Here is a 23,106-nt window from a genome sequence, read left to right as displayed (position 1 = left end):
ATGCAAATCAGTGAAACCAGAACACACCCTCACACCATGCACCAAAATAAACTCAAAATAGCTGAAAGACGTAAACATAAGACAAGATACCATCAAACCCCTGGAAGAGAACATAGGCAAAACATTCTCTGACATCAACCTCACAAATGTTTTCTCAGGTCAGTCTCCCAAAGCAACAGAAATAAAAGCAAAAATAAACCAATGGAACCTAATCAAGCTGACAAGCATTTGCATGGCAAAGGAAATTAAAAATAAAACAAAAAGACAATTTACAGAATAGGAGAAAATAGTTTCAAATGATGGAACTGAAAAGCGATTAATCTCTAGAATATACAAACAACTTCTACAACTCAACAGCAAAAAAGCCAACAACAAAATTGAAAAATGGACAAAAAAACATGAATAGACATTTCCCCAAAGAAGATATGTAGATGGCCAATAAGAACATGAAAAAATGCTCAACATCCCTGAATATTAGGGAAATGCAAATCAAAATTACCATGAAGTACCATCTTACAACAGTTAGAATGGCCATCATTAATAAGTCCACAAATAACGAATGCCAAAGAGGGTTTGGAGAAAAGGGAACCCTCCTGCACTGTTGATGGGAATGTAAGTTGGTACAACCACTATGGAAAACAGTTTGAAGATACCTTAGAAAACCATACATAAGGAGTTGCCGTCATGGGGCAGTGGAAATGCATCTGATTAGGAACAATGAGGTTGCAGGTTCAATCCCTGGCATTGCTCAGTGGGTTAGGGATCTGGCATTGCCATGAGCTCTGGTTAGGTCACAGATGTGGCTTGGATCTGGCATTGCTGTGGCTCTGGCATAGGCCGGTGACTACAGCTCCTATTAAACCCCTAGCCTGGGAACCTTCATATGCCTATGGTGCAGCCCTAAAAGGACAAAAAAAAAAAAAAAAGAAAGAAAACTATACATAGAACTACCATATGACCTGGCAATCCACTCTTGGGCATATATCTGGGAAAAAACTTTCCTTGAAAAAGACACATGCACCCGCATGTTCACTGCAGTACTATTCACAATAGCCAAGAGATGGAAACAACCCACATGTCCCTCAACAGATGACTGATTAGGAAGAAGTGGTATATGTACATTATGGAATACTACTCAGCCATAAAAAAGAACACAATAATGCCATTTGCAGCAACATGGATGGAACGAGAGACTGTCATACTGAGTGAAGGAAGTCAGAAAGAGAAAGACAAATACCATATGATATCACTTATATCTGGAATCTAATATAAGGCACAAATGAACCTTTCTACAGAAAAGAAAATCATGGACTTGGAGAAGAGACTTGTGGTTGCCAAGGGGAAAGGGGAGAGAGTAGGATGGACTGGGAACTTGGGGTTAATAGATGCAGACTATTGCCTTTGGAATGGATAGGCAAGGAGATCCTGCTGTATATCACTGGGAACTGTCTAGTCACTTATGATGGAGCCTGAAAATGTGAGAAAAAAGACTGTAAACCAGCTATAATGAAACAAATTTTTAAAAAATCTTTCCTGTAGAAAAAAATGACTATTATTACTTTAAAAAAACAAAAATAAAATGTATCATATTTTTATATTCCTTTTCTAATATTTCATTTTTAATATATAGAAATGCAACCAATTTCTGAATATCAATCTTGTATCCTGCTATTTTGCTGAATTTGTTGATAACTTTGAGTATTTTTTGTGTGATTCCTTAGGGTTTTCTATGTATAATATCATGTCATCTACATATAATGACAATTTTACCTCTTCTCTTCCAATTTGGCTATCTTTTGTTTGTTAAATTGCTGTGGCTAGAACTTTCAATACTATGTTGAATAAAAGTGGTCTTTTCAAGAAGTCGTTCTGGGGAAACTGTACAGCTGCATATAAATCAATGAAACTAGAACACATTCTCACACCATGAACAAAAATAAACTCAAAATGGCTGAAAGATTAAACATAAGACACCATAAAACTCCTAAAAGAGAACAAAGACAAAACATTCTCTGACATCAGCTATACAAATGTTTTCTTAGGTCATTGTCCCATAGCAAGAGAAATAAAAACAAATACAAACCAATGGGATCTAATCAACTTTCAGGTTTTTGCAGAGCAAAGGAAACCATTAAAAAAAAAAAAAAGACAACTTACAGAATGGAAGAAAATAGTTTCAAATGATGCAACACTCACGAGCTTAATCTCCAAAATATATAAATAACTCATACAACTCAACAGCAAAAAAAAAAAAAAAGAAAAAAAAAGAATGGGCAGAAGACCTAAATAGACATTCCTCCAAAGAAGACATATGGATGGCCAATAGGCACATTAAAAAATCCTCAACATCACTACTTATTAGAGAAATGCAAATCAAAACTACAATGAGGTACCTCCTTACACCAGTCAGAATGGCCATCATTAATAAGTCTACATATAACAAATCCTAGAGAGGGTGTGGAGAAGAGGGAACCCTCCTGCGCTGTTGATGGGAATGTAAGTTGGTACAACCACTATGTCAAACAGTATGGAGGTTCTTCAGAAAACTGAACATAAAACCTACATACGATCCAGCAATCCCTCTCCTAGGCATATATCCAGACAAAACTTTCACTCAGGAAGATACATGCACCACTATGTTCATGCAGCACTATTCTCAATAGACAAGACATGGAAACAACTTAAATGTCCATTGAAAGATGAATGGACTAAGAAGATGGGGTACATACATGCAATGCAATAGTAGTCATCCATAGAAAAGAACAAAATAATTCTATTTGCCACAACATGGATGGAACTAGAGACTCTCCTACTAAGAAGAGAATGGTAAATACCATATGATATCACTTATATCTGGAATCTAAAATATGGCACAAATGGACCTATCTACAGAACAAACTCATGGATAGAGAACAGAATTGTGGTTTCCAAGGGGAAAGGGGAGGGTGTGGGATGGACTGGGAGTTTGGGTTTAGTAGATGCAAACTATTACATTGTGCAGCACAGGGGACTATATCCAATCACTTGTGATAGAATATGATAGAAGATAATATGAGAAAATCATGTTTTTTTTTAAATATAACTTGGTCACTTTGCTGTGCAGCAGAAATTGACAGAACATTGTAAATAGCTATAATACAAATTTTTTTAAAATAATTCTTTAGATAAAATGGGAATGGAGTTCCCATCGTGACGCAGGGGAAATTAATCTGACTAGAATCATGAGGATGCAGGTGTGATCCCTGTCTTTGCTCAATGGCTCTGGGATCTGGTATTGCCATGAGCTGTGGAGTAGGTCACAGACATGGCTTGGAACCTGCGTTGCTGTGGCTGTGGCGTAGGCCAATAGCTGTAGCTCTGATTTGACCCCTAGTCTGGGAATTTCCATATGCCTCTGGTGTGGCCCTAAAAAAGCACATTTTAAAAAAAAAGGGAAAATATTTAAGAGAAGGAAAGAACTGAAATTGCCTCTATGAAGACTTTGCTTATACTTTAAACTGAAATTAAGAATTTATGATGACAGGAGCCTGAGGCTGAATACTTCATTCTCAAGCTCAATACATCCTCATTGTGATATTTGACAAATACATAATTACAAATTTAATATCCAAATAAATTCATGCTTTTTTTTCTGCACCCATTGCATGTGGAAGTTCCAGGGCCATGTATCAAACCCATGCCACATTAGAGACCCTATCTGCTTTAGTGAGAATACCAGATCCTTAACTTGCTGCACTACAAAGGAACTCCCTAAATTCACATCATTTTATTGTTAATGTTTGTATTCCTCATCTCCCTGCATTAAAAAAAAGACCATTAAAAAGAGCCATATTAAAAATAATGGTACACTTTTACCCAAACACCAAAGGAATACTTCTATGATTGAGGGCTTAGAAAACTGAAGTTTTGCTGCTTACAATTATTAATGAAAATCTTTTCCTTTTCATCTAGATACTCTTAGTCTTTTTAAAATGCCCCAAAAATGTTAGACTTATTGTTCTGCAACAGAAAGAGCAGATTAATGGGAGATAAAAGTAAACAAACGTGTTTAAACTATATAACAGCTTATATCTGATGTGAAAGCCTTGTGGGAAGATAAATGATTTTACTGACATAACATTTTTTCTCCAGCTTAATCACAATTTGCTCATTTTGTTCAATATATACTAAAATTTAGATTAAATATTTTGAAATACTTCTGATTGCAAAAATTAATGGATATTCCACGAAAGGCAATTTAAGAAGTTGAAGTGTGGTTTAATATCTGAAACATTATATTTTTTCTTTCTTTTTCCTACCCCCCTTCCTTCCTTTTTTCTTTTATATCTGCAGCTCTTTCCTCTTTATAATTAACATTAGGGCAATTCATTTTATAAACAACCTCATTAAGCATTGTTAAACAATATGGGTACTCTATCTTTGCATCTAAAATCGTATCAACTTAAAATTTATAGCAATTATCTCCATTAGTAGTAAAGTATTATAATCTGCTTGCCATGAAACATTCTTTGTCTAAGGTTCTCTCCATTTTAATTATGCTTAATCTGATTCAGCACCAATGATGAAGGAAGTTCTGAGCAATATTTTGGAAAAAGGGATGAAGTTGGTCCAGGTGAATTCTATGATATGGCCTGTCAATGTATGTCATTCCTCTCACTTTGTGTACTATTCAATGTTTCTTTCTCCAGAATTATTTTTTGCTGTCTTTTCTCCAAGAGAATTTGTAACTGAAACTGTTGGGTCTTGACTGATTGAGAAGAAAATAGGTATAATAAAAAACCTAGGAGTTCCTGTCATGGCTCAGTGGTTAACGAATCTGACTAGGAACCATGAGTTGTGGGTTCGATCCCTGGCGTCGCTCAGTGGGTTAAGGATCCGGTGTTGCCTTGAGCTGTGGTGTAGGTTGCAGATGTGCCTGGGATCCACATGCTGTGGCTCTGGCATAGGCCGGCAGCTACAGCTTTGATTAGAACCCTGGCCTGGGAACCTCCATATGCCACGGGAGTGGCCCTAGAAAAGGAAAAAAAAAAAAAAAAAAAAAAAAAAAGAAAGAAACCTAGAATACATCTAAACAGAGGCAAAATCTATTACAACAAAACAAAATCCCACTATGAGTCACATCTAAAAAAAAATCTAAAAAGAATTTTTCAATGGTGAAAAAAATAGACTACTCAAATGCGAATAAAATTAAATAAGCCTATCAATATTAATACAACAGAATTTAGATATTAGGTAAATTAATCATGAGAGCTTAGAATGATAACATTATATTTAAAATTAACTATGTCAAAGAGGTTTTATTTGAAATAAGCAACAGATTAATGTTGAGCTATGCTGTAAAATCATTTTTAAATACAGAGAGATAAATTATTATAAACACATCTGATTGGTAAAAATAAACAGCATCATTAACAAGGATAATTAAAGAGAAAGATTTTGAAAGTTGCATCTTTGAGTTAATAAACTGCCTTTTTAATGAAACATTTAGAAAAAAAAAAAGCTACTTATTTGTCCATGATGATAACCCTTACTTATTCCAAAATCAGTATATTTAGCCACGTAGATATACAAATGTGAGCTATATGCTTATCAATCAAAGCTAAACATTTATTAGTCACAATCTCAGAGAAGAAACTGATGTAAACTGTTGCAATGTAATTTTGAAAATATTTTCATCCTTTATATTTTTAATCTCTGTCAAATAACAATTGGGAAAAGTAGGAAATCAAAGTCACAGTAACATCCTATTTTTTTTTTTTGTTTAAATTACATGCAGATAAAACAAAAAAAGGCATGGTGTGAAGAATCTTTATTATTAGAGAGAAAAAGAAAATAAAGCTTTTAACCTAATTTAACCAAAATTACACAAAATAACAGAGTCAATGCTCAAAATATGTTTTTTAAAAAGGTTAAAACATAAATGATTTTATAAGTAAAAAAATAGCTTAAATACATTGAAATTCTTAGAATATATTTAATTGCCTGGTAAATGCAGTCAATTAAAAATATATATATATTTAGTAGTATGATACAGTTATTAAATAAATGGACAATATTTTCCTGAGTTACAGAAAAGAGAAAAATAGTAACAAAACTAAGTTCTCAAAAACTATCCTAATGAAAGGGTTCATTTATTGGTAAATTCACTTAAAATACAAAGCAACCTTAATATAGCTGTTGCATAAAGTGCTCTAAAATTTGAGAAATAAATGAAGCCTTTTAAGGTATTCTGTGAAATAAAGTTAAAACATATCTAATGTAATAGAACTTTAATAAAAATGTAAGCCAGATCAATTTCATTAACAAATGTTAAATTAAAATCTTAAGTACATTATTAGCAGTTGCAATTAAGCAATAGTATTAAATTTATCCTATGAACATGAGGATATTTCTATACAGGCAAAACTGTTAGTTTAATACATCATATGAAGAGCTTAATGAAAGTAAAGCATTCCATTAGCTGTATTTTGATTAAAAAAAAAGTCTATGCACAAATTTTTATCCACATCCAATAAAATACATCGAAAATATATGGACTAACTCTTTAGAGTCTTATACAAATAAAGATATTTTTAATAAACTATCTTATTTAATATTGGTTTGGACTGCTGATCAATACAATAATATGTGAAAAAATAAGAAAACTTAATTGAAGTCTATAAAGCTAAAGATGATTTATTGTCATATTGCACAATTTTAAGCCTGCAAAAAGCAACTCTAAATCTAATATAAATGTTGAATTCATAGTTATCCAGATATAAGCTAAAAATACAAAATGTCATACATTTCTTATATCATTATAAAATATATTACATATATAATATGTAAATAAATCTATAATATCTAGGGAGTATTACAGAAACAGAGATACCTCTTATGTGGAAGAGCAAATGAAATTATTATAAAAGTGAACATCTCTAGCCAAGACTGTAAGTCTACATGCAAAATATTAATAGCACTTCTCCCTGGAGGTTGTCATTGCTGTGCTTTTTTTTTTCCCTTTTTAATCTGCACTCTATAAATATAATAAAATGGGCTTATGTTTCTATAAAAGTAGTATAAATAAAACAAGTATAAAACAATGAAATTATCTTTTTTATCATTTAATGATATCAAAGTATATGCAGATAAAGGAGAACAGAGAAGAAAAAATAAATTGTACTACTAGGAATTCAAACCCACTCAAAATCAAAGCTAATTAAAGCAATGCAGAATGACCTTAAAGAGGAAATATTATTTAAACCCCACTAAAGAAGAAGTCCATCAATTTACATACATAAACACATCAGCTATATATGTGGTAAGGAGCACATTAACCCAAATAAGGAAGGGTTCTTCAATAATAACTGGCTATTTTATCATTTTTTCGATATACAGAATATCCATGTATTCTGACTTGTCCAGGCAAGTTCAAGGTCAATCCTCACAACAGTCCTCCTGAGCAGGTAGTTATTATCATATCCATTTTCAGGTGAGAAAACTGACTAGACAAAGGCTTATTTTCCTCTTCTTCAAGCTATTAAGTGTTGGAGTGATACAATTTTTATTTTCATGGTTTTTGTTTGTTTGCTAGCTCAATGAAATTGAGTCCAAACTAGAAATTTGTCAGTCCCTTGGAAGCTTCTTTCCCTTACCTTGCATCCTTCATTAGGAAATAAATCTTGTGATGTACCTTGTTTAAATCTATCTGCATTTCCTCTTTAAATTTTCACTACCAATATACCTTTAGCTCAGGTCTCAGTCTCCTTTCTCAGTGCAAAAGTTTTCTCTAATTCATGCTCTTTTAAAACAGCGTTGCTCCTGGGTCACTGATGAGAGATGTGATGTTCATCTTCCCCCAAAGGTGCTAGGTAATTGTTCAGACAATGGAAATGGAGAAGGGACAGAGGCTGGACACTCTCAGACTTGCACACCACCAAGAATTAGAATGGAGGTAAAATAAGCTTGAGGTGAGTGTCCCAGGTGCAAGAAATCCACAGCTGATTTCACTTCCTCCTACCAAATCATTCCTCAGAGCCAGGCTTCATCCTCCATTCCCCCAGTGGGGAAGCATCCTTAGGAAGAACCATGCTTTGCAGTGTAACCCCTTCACTTTTGTGGGTTTGGAGAAAGAAAGACAGGAAATGACTGCCTGAACCTAATTAGTCCTCACCTGTGTTCCTTCTGCTCTCCATGCCTGTATACTACCCTGATTTTATTTGTGGTCTCAGCCTTATAACTTGAGCCGCCCTGGTGTGAATACCAGTACAGCAGGCCACACCACAGATGGGGAGAAGGAAGAGCAGAACTCCAGCAGGTCCTTTCTCCTGTTTCCGCACAGCCACTGGCTGCCTCCTAATCTAGGCTTTTGACTGCATATACTAGAAAGTTCAAAACTGTCTCTCTCCTCCACTGGTTTTTTTCCAGGGGTGCTTACAATGTTTTCCCTGTTTTTTTTTTTTTTTTTTTTTTTTTTTGGTCTTTTTGCTATTTCTCCGGGCCGCTCCCACGGCATATGGAGGTTCCCGGGCTAGGGGTCGAATCGGAGCTGTAGTCACCAGCCTATGCCAGAGACACAGCAATGCTGGATCCGAGCCACGTCTGCAACCTACACCACAGCTCACGGCAACACCGGATCGTTAACCCACTGAGGGACCGAACCCGCAACCTCATGGTCCCCAGTCGGATTCGTTAACCACTGCACCACGACGGGAACTCCTGTTTTCCCTGTTTTGATGCTGCATCTCCAGAGTCCCTCCAGGTTGATGTTAAGGAAGTTAGATGTTTAATATCCACTGGGAACCCCTCCTTCCATTAATTAGCTCCATCTTCTGCAACTAAAGTGATCTTTTTGAACAAACCAGAAAGACAAACAAAATAACCCTCCATAAATAGTTCAAGAAAGTTCTCAAGCCCCCAACTACTACTAGTGGCTGAAAGCTCAAGTTCTTTTCCTTTCATTTGTTTAGCCAGATCTTTTTTATTTCCCCCCTTCATTGTCCAAACACCTAGTGGAAGATGCCTAAATTCTATCTGCTCCAAGCACTGTAGTCTTTGCCACAAGGTAGAACCACTGAGGAAAGTGGTAATCCTTCAAAGGGATCCTAATCCATCAAGATCTGGAAGCTTTGTTTGCAGAAATCCTAACCTAGAGACATTAGTCTCAATGCTTCCCCTAATTACACGATTTTTTTTAAACTCCCACTCAAAATCCCAAAGAAGAGAAGCCAGAAGAGAATGCTCCACCTCCACTGTTATACTGCAAAATCGGCCTCATTTCCAGGCTGTAAGTTGAGCCTGGGTCACCAGGCTATTCTTCTGCTTTCTTGTGAGCTCACCTTTAAAGCCTGTAGAGTCTCTTCTTGCTGTGAATCTTAGATCACTTTGTCCTTCCCAAACAGGCCTTCTTCACTTTTGATTTTGGAGGAATTTGATTTTGGTTCTTGATCTTTTCCATCCTAAAAGGCCTTAAGCTCCTAATTATACCATCTGTTTATTCTTCTCTAGAATTCAGCATTCCAAGGGACCAGGGGAGGGGCAGGCTAATGAACACACACACATACGTGTGCATGCATGCAAAACACACACAGACACATATAAATGACTTAACCCTCATCCTAACCGACTCTGTCATACTTACAAAGCTAAAAGAGTCTGCTTAAATTAAAGAATGTTTGCTACGAAGCAACTTATTTTGCCTGCCCAAAGAATGAACTAGCAGCTTCTCCAGATCAAGATATAGAATCAATAAGGAAATGTTATTCACTTATTGGCTTTCTGCCATATTCAAAAAACTTACTGAAGTAAAAATAAAGTATAAATTCACATTATATTCATATAAATGATGTAAAGTGTTTATTAATCTAAGAGAGACATTAAATAATAATGAGGAGCAGGATTACACATATTACATTAGCAAACAGAAACTTAACTAACCAATGAAAACAAGATATTCTTGGATCAAGCAACATGAAAATGTTCATACTCTTGGGCCAAGCAATTTCACTTCTAAGCTTCAATTCCAAAGAAGCAGCACAAGAGAAGTTCTCTATGAGCACATTTCACTGAAGCAACCCAGCACAGGGCTTAACTGAGAGTGAGTGTTCAGTTGATATGGAAGGCTGGATGGAAGAGAAAGAATGCAAAGAGTAAGTGAGGGGAGAGGAGAACAACTAGAAAGTTTCTAAATATGCTGCGGTGGAACATCTTGCTAAGTGTGGGCACCACAACTACCAGTACAATGGTAGGTAACTTAAAGCTGACAACTGTGGAGCCCATGGAACCACATGGAAATATGCCCATAAGTGTGTGTGTGGAGGAGGAGAGGGGGGCACAGGGAGCAGAATACAAAGCTGGCCAGCTTTAGAGAGAGTAACACACAATTCTCAGAATGTACAGGCCCAGCCTGGAAAAAGTCTGTCAGATGAAGAGCATAATCTCTTGGCATAGTCAGGTTGACCTACTAGTATGGTAGAAGTGAAATACTGACATTGTGATAAAAGCATTTTTGATAAGATAAAAACTGCAGTTGCCAAGGACCTGGGAAGTAAAGAAGGAGGCTCAAGGCAGCAGTATAGATCAAGATTCTCAATGCTGGCTGCCCATCAGTTACCTAGGCAGCTTAAAGTATATAGACACCTAAGCCTCATGTATAGAAATCCAGGTGTGTTTGTTCTGTATGTGGCCTGGGCAAGTGGGAGTTGAATCTCCCTGGTTGATTCCACTATGCAGCTAAAGTTGAAGCACAGGGGCACAGAGCTTTGCTACTCAATACTGGGTTCACAACCAGCAATTGCATGGTACCCAGAAATGCAGAACTTCGGCCCTGCCTGCGCTTGACCTACTGAGTCAGAATCTGAATTTAAAAAAAAAAAACCACCAAAACCTCACCAGGTGAGTACATGGACAATGTGGAAAGCACCAGCGTGGACAAGTAATAGCTTTGCTTTGTGCTGCTTTTTCTGTCACAGTCATGACCTCCTCAATTTAGAATTTCATCTTTTGTACTTCAAAAGACAGGATAGCAATGTTGTCTTTTGGAAATACTTGCTCTTTTTGTAATCCCTCTGCCTTTCTTTGATAGAAATTCAGCCAAAAACATAGTATTTACTGACATAGGTGAAAATGCAAGAGCTCACTCATTTTGTTCACACGATCTTAAAATTGGAAGTGACCTTAGGAATTATCTCTAATCACACTGTATCACAATGAAGAAGTTAAAGGCCACAGAAGCTAAAATATTACCAAATGTCACACAGATAGGAAGCAGCAAAGCCTAGATTTAGAACATCGTGGTTTTCAATAAATCACAACTGTCCTTTGGCAAAACAGTTTTCCATTGTAAAATTGATTAACATTTTGTCATGTTTATACACAATAGTTTTCTTAGTGTGAAAATATCTATTTTTAAAAGCCTCAGATGAATTTTCATGGTTGAACTAAATGCCTAGGGATATGTGGTTATTGTCAAATTTTAACAAGTGGTGTCCATATCTCTGAATGATGCAGAGAACACTTTCTCCTAGCTCCAAACTTCTCTTGGTAAAAATACTCATTGCCTAGACTAGATCTCCAAACTGCAAATGTGGTATATAAAATCCTCCTGATACAACAGAAACCCGATGAGGCATGTGGTTTATAAAACTGCTATGGATGGGATGGGTGTAAGATGACATAACGTTGCAGGTACCCAAGGAGTCTCACTTAGCAGATATGTGAATTATTAGGTAACTAGTAGAGATAAATCAGAGTTTCCCAAAGTTTTACAAATGTATTCTCAGGCATACACAGAAAATCTTGCTCAGACATAATTACTGAGCTCCATATGGATGGAGGATGTTTTGCAGTAGCATTCTCTTATGAAAAGACCCTTGGGATGGGGATAAGGGTTGCAAACTGTGCTGGGAAGCATGATTGATTTAATTCCTTTCTTCTGTAAGTATACTATTTGGGCTAGAAGCAAGGGTAACATCTGGGACATTATTAGAAATACAGAATCTCAGGCCTCACCCAGACCTGCTCTATATGAATCTTCAGTTGAACAAAATCTCCAGAGTATTCATTCCCCCTATTAAAGTTTGAGAAACGCTAGTCTCATTCGCTGTTCCCAAGTGTGTCTCAATAACTGAATCTGAATACTGAATGCACCACTGATGCTTGCATGCCATCTTAAGACCTGAGTTTGAAACTTCAGAGGAGGAGCATGAAAATCTTTATTTTTAACCTTCAACCTCAACAACTTTACAAGATGACCTTGACAAAGTTGGAAAGTCAAGAACTAAAGTCCAACAGAACTGAGATTGATGCCCGATCCTGCCACCTAGTGGCTGGATGTCATTAAAGATGCTATCTTCCCTCTCCAAAGTTCCTTCTTACACCAAATGGGGACACAACATACTTCTGCAGATTTAGTAGCAGGACTAGGCAGGTGATCAGGAAGCAGTGCACAAAGGCTCCAAACTACTGCCTTACTTTTAGTAAGTGTGAAATGGAAGATGGCTATCAGCATTTTTCTTGCCTCCCTTTTAACACCTCACATTTGTCTTCTGAAAAATGCAGGTGGAAGGTATTGTCTAGGGTTCTTTTTCATTCATAAAATTTATTTTTACTGAGTAGGTGGCAGGCTCCAGAAGCAAAGATGAACTCACAGCCTTGTGGGAGAGTCAGGTAGGTGAACAGGAATATTATAATGGAAACAGAAGTTTTGTTCACAGATGAATCATTTCATACATCCAATAATGTTTTGGTTAGCTTGTGGTGAGAAGAGATCAAAGCTACTATTTAATATCATTAAAATAATCATTATTTCTTTCACACACGCTAACCCAGGCAGAAAGAAAAGAGCTTTCTAGAGCACTGAAAATAAACCCTTGTCACAGAGAGTAAGGCTTCTATGTGACTTCAATTGTGGTTGTAAATTAGCCCAGGAGAACACCCCAAACTGTAGCAAAATTATGACCTTATTTACAGTATATGCTTTATCAGTGCATCCTTTCTGCCAATTCTTTCCAACCTAGTATTTTTCATTCTCCGTAGTCCTATTATTAGCTACTACTTTATAACTGCTGGAGAATGGTTTTCCTCCAGCAATGGAGCCACTCACTAACATGCTCAAAGCTTGCAAGTTCCTAATAGAATTTCTGCCCTTCAGGAGCACAGGGTCATTGAGATCAACATGCTGTCAGAGGAGTCCAGGGAGGCTAGGCTCAGGGCACACTGGCCTCTTGGCATCATTTTAGTCTCTCCACACTCCCATCTTGGAACACCCATCTGCCTCAAAAAAGCCTGGGGTCTGTTTGTTTAATGAAGTCTGCTGTGGAAATCATAACTCTTTTCCCTGATGGCAGCTATAACTCCATTTATGATGTGTTTGAATGAGAAACTAGTCTTTGGGAAACTAGAAAATTGCCCTGTTTTAGGAACTCTTACAGCCTTTCTGCCTCTAGTTGCTGTGTTACTGTTTATGCCAAAATGCTACCTGACCCATTGTAAGGGAAACCCTTCAAAGTTACCTTACTTTGACCTCTTGTGAGCCTTACAGTAGCTGTGCTAGATGAAAGAAATATTTTCTTAACTGGGAAAATGTAGGGCATTTTACTTGAACAGACCAATAAGAATCTTTAAATATAGCTTCCTTACATTTTCTCTGAATAATTCAATAATGATCGATGGTCAAGACATCCTTGCACGGGTATGTTTCATTTGTTAGGAAAATTTTAGTGCTGGAAAGTCATTTCTTATACCAAAGAAGTTAATAAATTAATTTTTAGATTGCTGCTATTAAGTAGTTTTTGCAAATATTTCATATATGTAGATATAAATTCTAAATTAATTATCCAATAAAGTTGATCTTAATAATCATAATTTAATCAAGGTGACACTTATTCATTTTGAAAATCATACTCTTGCCTTCTCTGTCTACTCACCATAAAAATTCACTGTTTGAGGAAACAGAATCTAAAATGTCACCTCACTTTGATATGTTTCTAAGAACTATTTGAACATAAGAGAAGAAACAACTCAAAGAAATGATTCAGAAAATAAATGACTAACTGCATAAAGAATGTATATGAAACTGATTATTCTTAATTGTATTACCTTAATCTTATTTTAATTGTATCTAAAATAATTTTGAACTTTTTTCCTTGAGCTTTGAAGGAAGTTTTCCCCAGTAGCAGCTTGCCTCTCTACACTTTTGTTGTCAAGCCAAAGCAGGCTTCAAAATAAGAAATGAGTTGGCTCTTATCTTTCCAAATGCAAATTCAGATGTTACTTTCTCTCAGAAGCTCTCACTGGCTGCAGGACCACTGGGTATTGGATTCTTCTCTGGAGATAAGAGCTATGCATATATAGTTCATATAGATGGGATGATATAGATTACAGAATTTATCACATTGAATTGAACTAGAAAATGCCTGTCTCAATCCCACAAGTTTTCTGAGACTATTCATTACTATATTCCTACCACCTTCCCCTGGTCCTGGAACACTGAATATACTTAATAAATGTGGGTGTAATGATGGGAAAAAAACTATAAAATTGCCACATATATTTTAGTGTATATAGGATAGGACTACACATACATTTTACACCACACGAATATGATATAGATACACACACATGAACATACACTATATCACTCAAATATGACATTATCTGCAAGCAAGAAATTCCCAAATCATGTTTAATGCTTTCATTTTTTCCTTATCCTTTTAATTTTATCTTTTCTCATTTTTTAAAACTTGCAGGGGGGAGTGGTATGTAAATACACTTAGTGAAGATATTTCCTCCAAGTTTACCAGTCTATTAAGGATTTCCCTGCTATCCCAAGTGTGAACTTTGGCGCCCAGTGACTGTGCCTGCCTATCACAGCATCCTGTAGCACTAGATTATGTGAACTTCTTGGTGTTCCAACTAACAGCAAGTTCTGTAAAGGAAGGGACCTTTGTTTCTTGTTTGCCATTGAGTCTCAGTGCCATGCCCTGATGCCCGTGCCTAGTAGGTGTAGCATAAGTGTATGTGTGTACTATTGTGTATATAAGATCAATTTTGCTTCCAGCCATTTCCTTGATATTAATAAAGCCACCAGAATAGCTATAATCATAAAAATTAAACAGAGTTGTAGAGATGCACTCCAAGGTAAACCAGAAACACACTCTAAGGCTTCTTTCTATAAAATAAAGGGGGCTTTGTTCTCCCATCACATTTGTTAGCTTTCACAAAAAATAGGCAGATATATTCTTAACTAAAGAGCACATTAATTGGATGTTGGCGTGTACTTAACACAGATTTGGGGGATGGTGGAGAGACCATGCTCTGCCTTCTTAGGGAGCTCTCAACTGACTGGGGCAAAGTTGAAATGACAATACAGAGGTTGTGCAATTCTATGAAATTTATATTAAGAAAAACAGTAAAGTGTATGTGTATACATATACATACACACCCACACACACTCGCATACAGTGCATGATCACCTGCTTTTCTATGAAATTTAATTTTGTCTAAATTAAAATTAGGGCAACCATATATCCTACTTAGCTCAGGGCATTCTTGGTTTGTGCTTATATCACAGAATAAATTACTAAAACCTCCCACTACATCTCAAACGTTTTGAGGTTTGGATGACAATCTATATGATCACTCAGATTATAATATGTTGGGGACTTAAAATATGTATATATTAGTTATATATAATTATAAGCACAGGTAGTATTTAATCAATACTGAGATATCTTAAAAGACAACCAGAAAGTAAATATTACATTTTTAAGCAGTTTGGATTTTAGGATTTCTGGACCACCAGGCCTGTTAAGGAAAGATATTAGCAGAAAGCTAAGTTTACAGACCCTAGAGCCAACCTGCTTAGTCTGAGTCCTGGCCCTACTGCACTACAACCTGAGAGATGCCCTTCGCCTCAATCACTACTACCTCTTTCCAGGGCTGCTATGGGTGCCTCACACACTGGAACCATCACATAGACATTCCCTAGGTGTATTCTTTCAGCCAGATTTGCTGATACTTTTCCATCCAGGGAGAGCAATTTATCTGAGTACACAGAGACTGACATTTTGGTATATACACAGAAAATGTGACAAATTCCCTCCCTGCCCCAGGAGATTAGGAAGAATATCTGAGCCATCACTGTCCTTATCTGAGAAAGTTTACTGGCATGTTTGCCTGAGGAATCGGCCCGACAATCAGTAGACCACCTGGTATGAACATGGCTATACGAGCAAATTACTCAAATTATGTCTGGGTTGCAGCAAACATTCTCATGAACAATTATGTGATGAACTTGTAACTTCTTCGAGGGTTCTTTACCCTATTATTCAATTCAACTCTGAAGGGACTCTACCACTAGACTTGGATTTATAGACACCTCAGCCTCCATCCTCTCCCATCAATGGAGTTCAGGGATGTATGCCAAAACTCCATTTTCATTCTGATTTGCTTCAACCACAGGGAGTCAGTCATTAGTGGCCACTCTCAAGAGCACTTACTGGAGAACCTTCTGATAAAAAGGACCCTCTCTCGGTGGAAGAGCTAATGGACCTCTAAAGTGACCCAGTGAAACAGTAACAGGGATGGTCCTATAATTTTACATAGTATATCCTAGGGATATTGTTACATTGTGCCCAATCAATTCTCTTAAAAAGTGGACGTTTTGATTTCAAAACCTCCTCAAGCAGAACTAGACACAGTGAAGACCAGAAACTCCTCATGGGGTTCCTCTCCCCTTTTAAATGCTCCCCCACTTCCACTCACCAACCTCAAGAGTATCTCACCCAGCTCACTGTACAGTCCATCACCCCGTTTATGAAGTATTGCCTTGAGCAGTGGTGGCTACTGGACCACTTGCCTCTTTTTCCAGCAGTTTCATTTTTCAAGTGATTCAAGCATCTTCAAATGAATTGCTTGATAGATTTCCAAAATGATCACTACAGGTCAAATTCAGCTCAAATACTATCCTGTCCAAAGTTTTGAAAATCCATTTTTGCAGCAAGACAAGTGCAACATTTAATGAGTTTCAATTCATAAGAGACATCTTTTTAACTGGAATCTGGGTTCATAACACATCTGGCCCATTCAAATGTCTAGTAATCTTTTCAGTTACAATGGCTAGCGAAATATGTTATGGATGGCAACTTTTCCCAAGTTCTTAATTTCTAGAAATGGCATAAAAATAAATATATTACAGAACACCCTGCTTTTACTCAGGATATTTTGATTCAAGGAGTTTCTAGTGACATGATTTCCTTTCCTACCCAGCTTCATTTCTGTAGGATGTAACTTTCTATTACTCAACCCAACTTAATTTATATTTTTGTCTTTTTAGGGCTGCACCAGCAGCATATAGAAGTTCCCTGGCTAGAGGTCAAATCTGAGCTGTAGCTGCCAGCCTATACCACAACCCCAGCAATGCAGGATCTGAGCCATGTCTGAGACCTATACCACAGCTCACAAAAATGCTGGATCACCAACCCACTGAGTGAGGTCAGGGATTGAACACACATCCTCATGGATATTAGTTGGATTCGTTACCACTGAACTACAATAGGAACTCCCCCAACTTTTTTTTTAATGTTTCAAAATCCATGAATTTAGCTTGGAAAAGAATTATTATAAAGAGCAAAAGTGAATTATTATTAAGAGGAGCATTTACATTGCAGTAGACTTGGTAGTGTTTAATCCAGAATGGTTTAATTGAAAGTTCTCTTATCTGTCTAATAATAGTGAGTTATAATCACCTTGATTTAGCATAGACAGGAACACTATCTTTCTTAATTCAAAAATGAGAAGCAGGGGTCAGATGTCTTAACCAAATGTTATACAAATGAAATACATGTGCCATGTAGTGATCTTGGAAAACTCATAAGGTTCAAAGAAGACAATAGCTGTAAATCCTATTAGCCTTTTTATTTAGCTCGTTTTTAGAACTGGATTGGTATTCCATGTTCAACTTCACAATTTTATGTCCTGGTTTTCATGCATAATATGATATAATGAACATTTTTACGTCCTTCAACATTTTGAAATTCTACTCATGTTGAATTCATCCAAGGTATAGATATATTCTAATGTACATAGACATCTAAATTTAGGTTTGTTTTATTTGCTGGTTTTGCTATTGCAAATCCTGTGGTGAACATCCTTAAAAAATTATATGTGTGCATATATATATATATATATATATATATATATATATATATACACATACATACATATCCTTTTTTTTTTCCTGTAGGTTAAATTCTTAGAAAACGTTTAAAGATGTTGAGACACAGTGAAACATTCCTACAGAAAGATGTTTAACCAAGTACACTCCCTCAAGCAGTGAACAAGATGATGCTTTTTACTGCACTCTCCCCAAACTATTTGCTTTTAAAAATCATTAAACAGGAGTTCCCATCTTGGCGCAGCAGAAAGTAATCTGACTAGGAACCATGAGGTTGTAGGTTCGATCCCTGGCCTCACTGGGTGGGTTAAGGATCCGGTGTTGCCATGAGCTGTGCTGTACATCGCAGACACAGCTCGGATCTGGCATTGCTGTGGCTCTGGCGAAGGTTGGCAGCAACAGCTTTGATTAGACCCCTAGCCTGAGAACCTCCACATGCTTAGGGTGCGGTCCTAAAAAGACAAAAGGCAAAAAAAAAAAAAAAAAAAAAAGAATCATTAGACATATGAAAAGTAAATAAAAATTTAATTTGCATCTCTTTGTTAGGCTGAGTGTTTTCCATGCTTATTGGTCATTTGGAGTCCTTTTCAAGGGAAGAGGATGTCCTTCTCTTTTGTCTGTTTCCCTATTGAGACAACTTTCACTTTACTGTGAGACTTCTTTAGAATATCAATTCTTTCCCATGTTTATTGTATAGTTTACTGAGACTCTCTTTTAATTTTGTTTCTGATTTACAACATTCAGATCAAAAAATGTTTCATCAAGGCTGTTAACTTTTCCTTTCATTGCTTTTTGCTCAAAAGGTTCTTTCAATTGCTAATATAAATAAATACATAACTTTGTTTACTATTTTCCTTAATATTTTACTTATCTGTTACAATAACTCAAATTCATTCAGGAAAACTTTTGGTATTTCAGAACTAAGTAAAAATCTAACTTTGATTTGTTTTACTTGATCGGCAACCAAGTTTATTGAAAAATGATTTGTCCTGATGTATGAATCTCTCCTTATTCTACAAGATAAAGTACTAGGTTCTGTTTTTATTAATCAGTCAGCTAATGATAAATGACTTACATTTTAAATTTAGCAGTACAAAGTTTGCCTATTTATTATTATTTAAAAATCTCTCTAGCAAGTTATTTTTAGGATCTTAGTATTCCTCTTAAATTTTCCTTAGTTTGACTATAATTTCTCATTATTCCCACCATAGTTTTGTTTTGTTTTTTGGAAAGATTTGAAATTTCACTCAAGAGTAAGACAATAACGAGGAGGAAACCATGAAACCTCTATCCCAAGATTTGCAATTTTACCATTTGGGGGCATACACTTCCAGGACCTCTACTAGGGATAATCTAGGTAGTTTTTTGTACAATTCTTCCTTAGCAAGGAAGCAAATATGTTAGAGCATGATCAAATTTGTACAGCATAGGAAAAAAAATCTTGATTTAGCTCATAATTGAATTGCAATTTATTTTTAAAACACTAAAAAACCAATTTCTTTCAGATTTGAATGTTTATAATCTGTGAAGACATTTAAAAGCAAACTACTTAATGAGCTAGACTCATGTACACCTCTTAATATTGCTGCTCTGATCCATTAGATTGTGTTTTATTTAACTTGCAACATAATCCAGTTAGTAATGCATCATAAAGATAGCCCTGGTAGCATGCCAGTCACATGAAATTACTTTCTCTTGTTTTCCTTTATTTCCTACGGATGAAGTCTTTCACTTACTCCAAGTGCAGTGCCATTTAATTCCTAAGTTCATTTCTGTATATATTCATTCAATAGTATCTTGGCGATGGGAGATGCTCAATAAACATGTATCGAATGGAGGAGAATAAATGAAACATACTACTTAAATAGAGTGATGTACAAAATGGCATATTATTAATAACTACATTGGAATTCTTAGAAGTGGCTGATGCAGGAACAAATGTAAGCCTTTTATTCATAGCAAAGCCTGGGAGATGAATAGCTGACACGTGCGATGTGTGATTTATTCAAATGCACTATTAGGAGATTTATAGGCATCTATTAACCTATATGAGTTCCAGTTCTGTCTTAGGCTAGTCTTTTGTCATGATTAGCTATGTTGGGACTCTATGTTAAATAACAGGTTGTCGGCATTGAAATATGCAAGAATATAGGAAGACAGAATCCAAAGTTATTACACATGTATGTCCAGCCAAACCATAACTATATCTCTGCCTGTGTATGTTTAAAAAAATTACACAAGCCCATATATGCAAAAGGAAAGGAACTGATTTCTGGACCCAAGACCCACTGTCATAGACTGGTTTTTGTCTACCAAGTAAGACCGATGTTGAAGTTCTAACCTCCAGTACCTCAGAATGTGGACACATTTGGAGAAAGAGTCTTTACAGATGTAATTAAGTTAAAATAGGGCCCTGAGAGTGGACCTTAATCCAATACAACTGTTATCCTTTTCAGAAAAGGAAATTTGGAAAAAGACTTGTACAGAGGAAAGAAGATGAAAAGACACAGGGAGAAGACAGCCTTCTGCAAGCCAAGGAGAGCAGCCTGGAAGGAATCTTTCCCTCATGGCCCTCAGAAGCAAACAACATTGCTGACATCCTGGATCTCAGATTTCTAGACTCCAGAACTGTAATAAAACATATTTCTGTTGTTTAAACCACCCAATCTGTAGTACTCTGTTACAGCATCTCTAGCAAACTAATATCCCCGTGAACTTAATAGAGAATATAATGATATGGCAACCAAAAACATACATACATATATATACATATATACAAAATGAGGCTGTGTATTAAAAAAAGGATAGGTATTCTTTGGTTTTTTTCAACATTCTCAGTTTTTGTAAAGGATAAATTGGACCTGTCTACGTATAATGCTAGGGCCCGATCTGAAGCTTCCCTGGGGTAAACACCATTGTAAGAGTCACTGCTTTAGGTGAGACTCCCGATTCACCCCTCATCAATCAATTCTCAATTTAAAGGTATTTGATTGCATTGCCTACTTTCACACCATACCACTGGGTTGGCAAAGGTACTTCAACATATAGTTGAATATAAGAGCATGGAGAGACTTCATGTTTTGAAATGGTAGCTCGATTTATGGTTCACGGCAGGGTGGGGGAAGGGAGTGGGATGGATGGGGAGGTTGGGGTTTGGGGATGAAAACGGCTACATTTGGAATGGATGAGACCCTACTGTATAGCACAGGGAATTGTATGTGATTGGGTCACTTTGCTGTATTTTCTGTACACCAGAAATTGAAGAAACATTATAAATCCACTATAGTTTTTAAAAAAGGAAAAAGAAAAAAAATGGTAGCTCATTCTTGGCCTTTCCTTGAGGTCTTCAAGTCAACTGTGTACTTTGCACCTGTGTTTGCACTTTCTAATAAACAGAGCAAGAGAAGAGGAACATGCGGAGGAACCATTCCCAGGTCCCTTTATCCCCAACTCAGGTTTGTAGAGGATAGAAATGGGATGTTAATTTTGTAAAAGAGATTGATATAATGGCACTGCCCAAGTCACAAGAAAGCCGTCTAGCCAAGGTGAAGAAAGGCCATGGGATACACGGTGGCTCTTACAGAGATTGGTCACTATCATTGATCAGCTCTTCCAAACCTGTCTTATTTCCCACTATCGCAACTTAGGCTCCCAGTGAAGTGAAGCAGGCTTGTGGAGCCAGGCAGGATTTGCTGACATGTTCTACGTTCCTAACTGTAAGACACACCTCTCTGTGCCATCTTAATAAAACAACATGGAATAAAGTTTTATAATAGCAATAGAGAGAAAAGAAAGTCATAATTTTCCATGCTTCACGATTCAGAATAATTAATTTAATAACTGTGTCATATGAGGAGAGTAAATAAAGAGAAGGAAAGGGGTGTGGATATAGATGATCACTGAAGCATATGCAATTGCAAGCAAAAACAAATTACCAGGGTAGTGCTAGAAATAAAAGCTCAACGAGAAATATTTTTTGGATGCTAATTTGATTCTGCCATGGAGCCTTAAAGCTGCAGTGTCTACAAGTGCATTATTTACCTCCACTTGTTTTTATTTTTAGCAGTTACATAATCTTCTGTTTCTTAAAACCAATTCGACACCTTCTTGATCTTCACTGGGAATTTTCCCTGAGTAGTTCTCTATGTAGACTATAACAGGACTATGATTTCATTTACAACATCTTGCTGGAAAGTATTTCATCATCAAAAGCTTTTTTTTTTTTTTTTTTTTTTTTTAGGTATTGAAACTAATAAAGGAGGACAGATCAAAATAAGATCCAATTTTCTCTGGACCCATTTACAGTCCCTGAAGTTTGCTTCACAATAAACATTGAGATTCTAGATCTTAGATGAGCAGTTAACTGTGTCATGCCACAACCTATATGTCTCCAGGAAGATATTTTTTTCTGAGTACGAGCATATGTGCCCAAATCCCACACCAAAAATACAGGCTTCTAAAGTGAGTAAATAATTATGTCCATTAAACTAGCACATAGAAAATTAAATCTTCCTTTACTTGACCAAGGAAAACTCAAGTCTTGTCTACTGTAATTCAGTTGTAGCTTCCTCTAATACTAAGGATACCAGCCTTGTTCCTTTCCACATTAAGACCGTAGGTTCTGCCATTCAGACGCCTGGGCTGTATGCATCCCTTTGTATATTCCTGGAACTCAACAACCCCCTTCACTTCCAGGCCTATCTGAGGGCCTGCCTGTGGTGCCCATCGCTGCAGTGACTTACCGACAGTGTTTATGGGATCCGGTCAAGGTTTCGATCACAAAGCACTCGCCATCGTTGAGACAGTAGGCAAGGTCCTTGTCTCGGCAGGGTTTGAAGTGCTCGGATCGCTCGGTGGAGTATGTTGTCGTAGCTGTCAGGAGAAACACAGAGAAATGTTGTCAGCCATGCCTTCTGACACCATTGGCTCCTCTCATTGGACTGGATCTGTGC

At 36.6% G+C, this 23,106-nt stretch overlaps 1 protein-coding gene across 1 annotated transcript in view; it reads right to left on the bottom strand.

The window, feature by feature from the left end:
* Window positions 1-23,106, bottom strand: part of NRG3 (neuregulin 3) — a 1,088,386-nt gene that overhangs the window by 594,381 nt on the left and 470,899 nt on the right. The window contains 1 exon segment of the mRNA XM_001927008.5: window positions 22,897-23,026. Within this exon segment, the coding sequence (XP_001927043.3) occupies window positions 22,897-23,026 (130 nt within the window).

Source organism: Sus scrofa, chromosome 14 (genome assembly GCF_000003025.6).
Source record: "Sus scrofa isolate TJ Tabasco breed Duroc chromosome 14, Sscrofa11.1, whole genome shotgun sequence".
Classification (NCBI taxonomy): Eukaryota; Metazoa; Chordata; class Mammalia; order Artiodactyla; family Suidae; genus Sus; species Sus scrofa.
The sequence above is the reverse complement of the archived record's forward strand: the minus strand, read 5'-3'. Positions and strand labels throughout refer to the sequence as shown.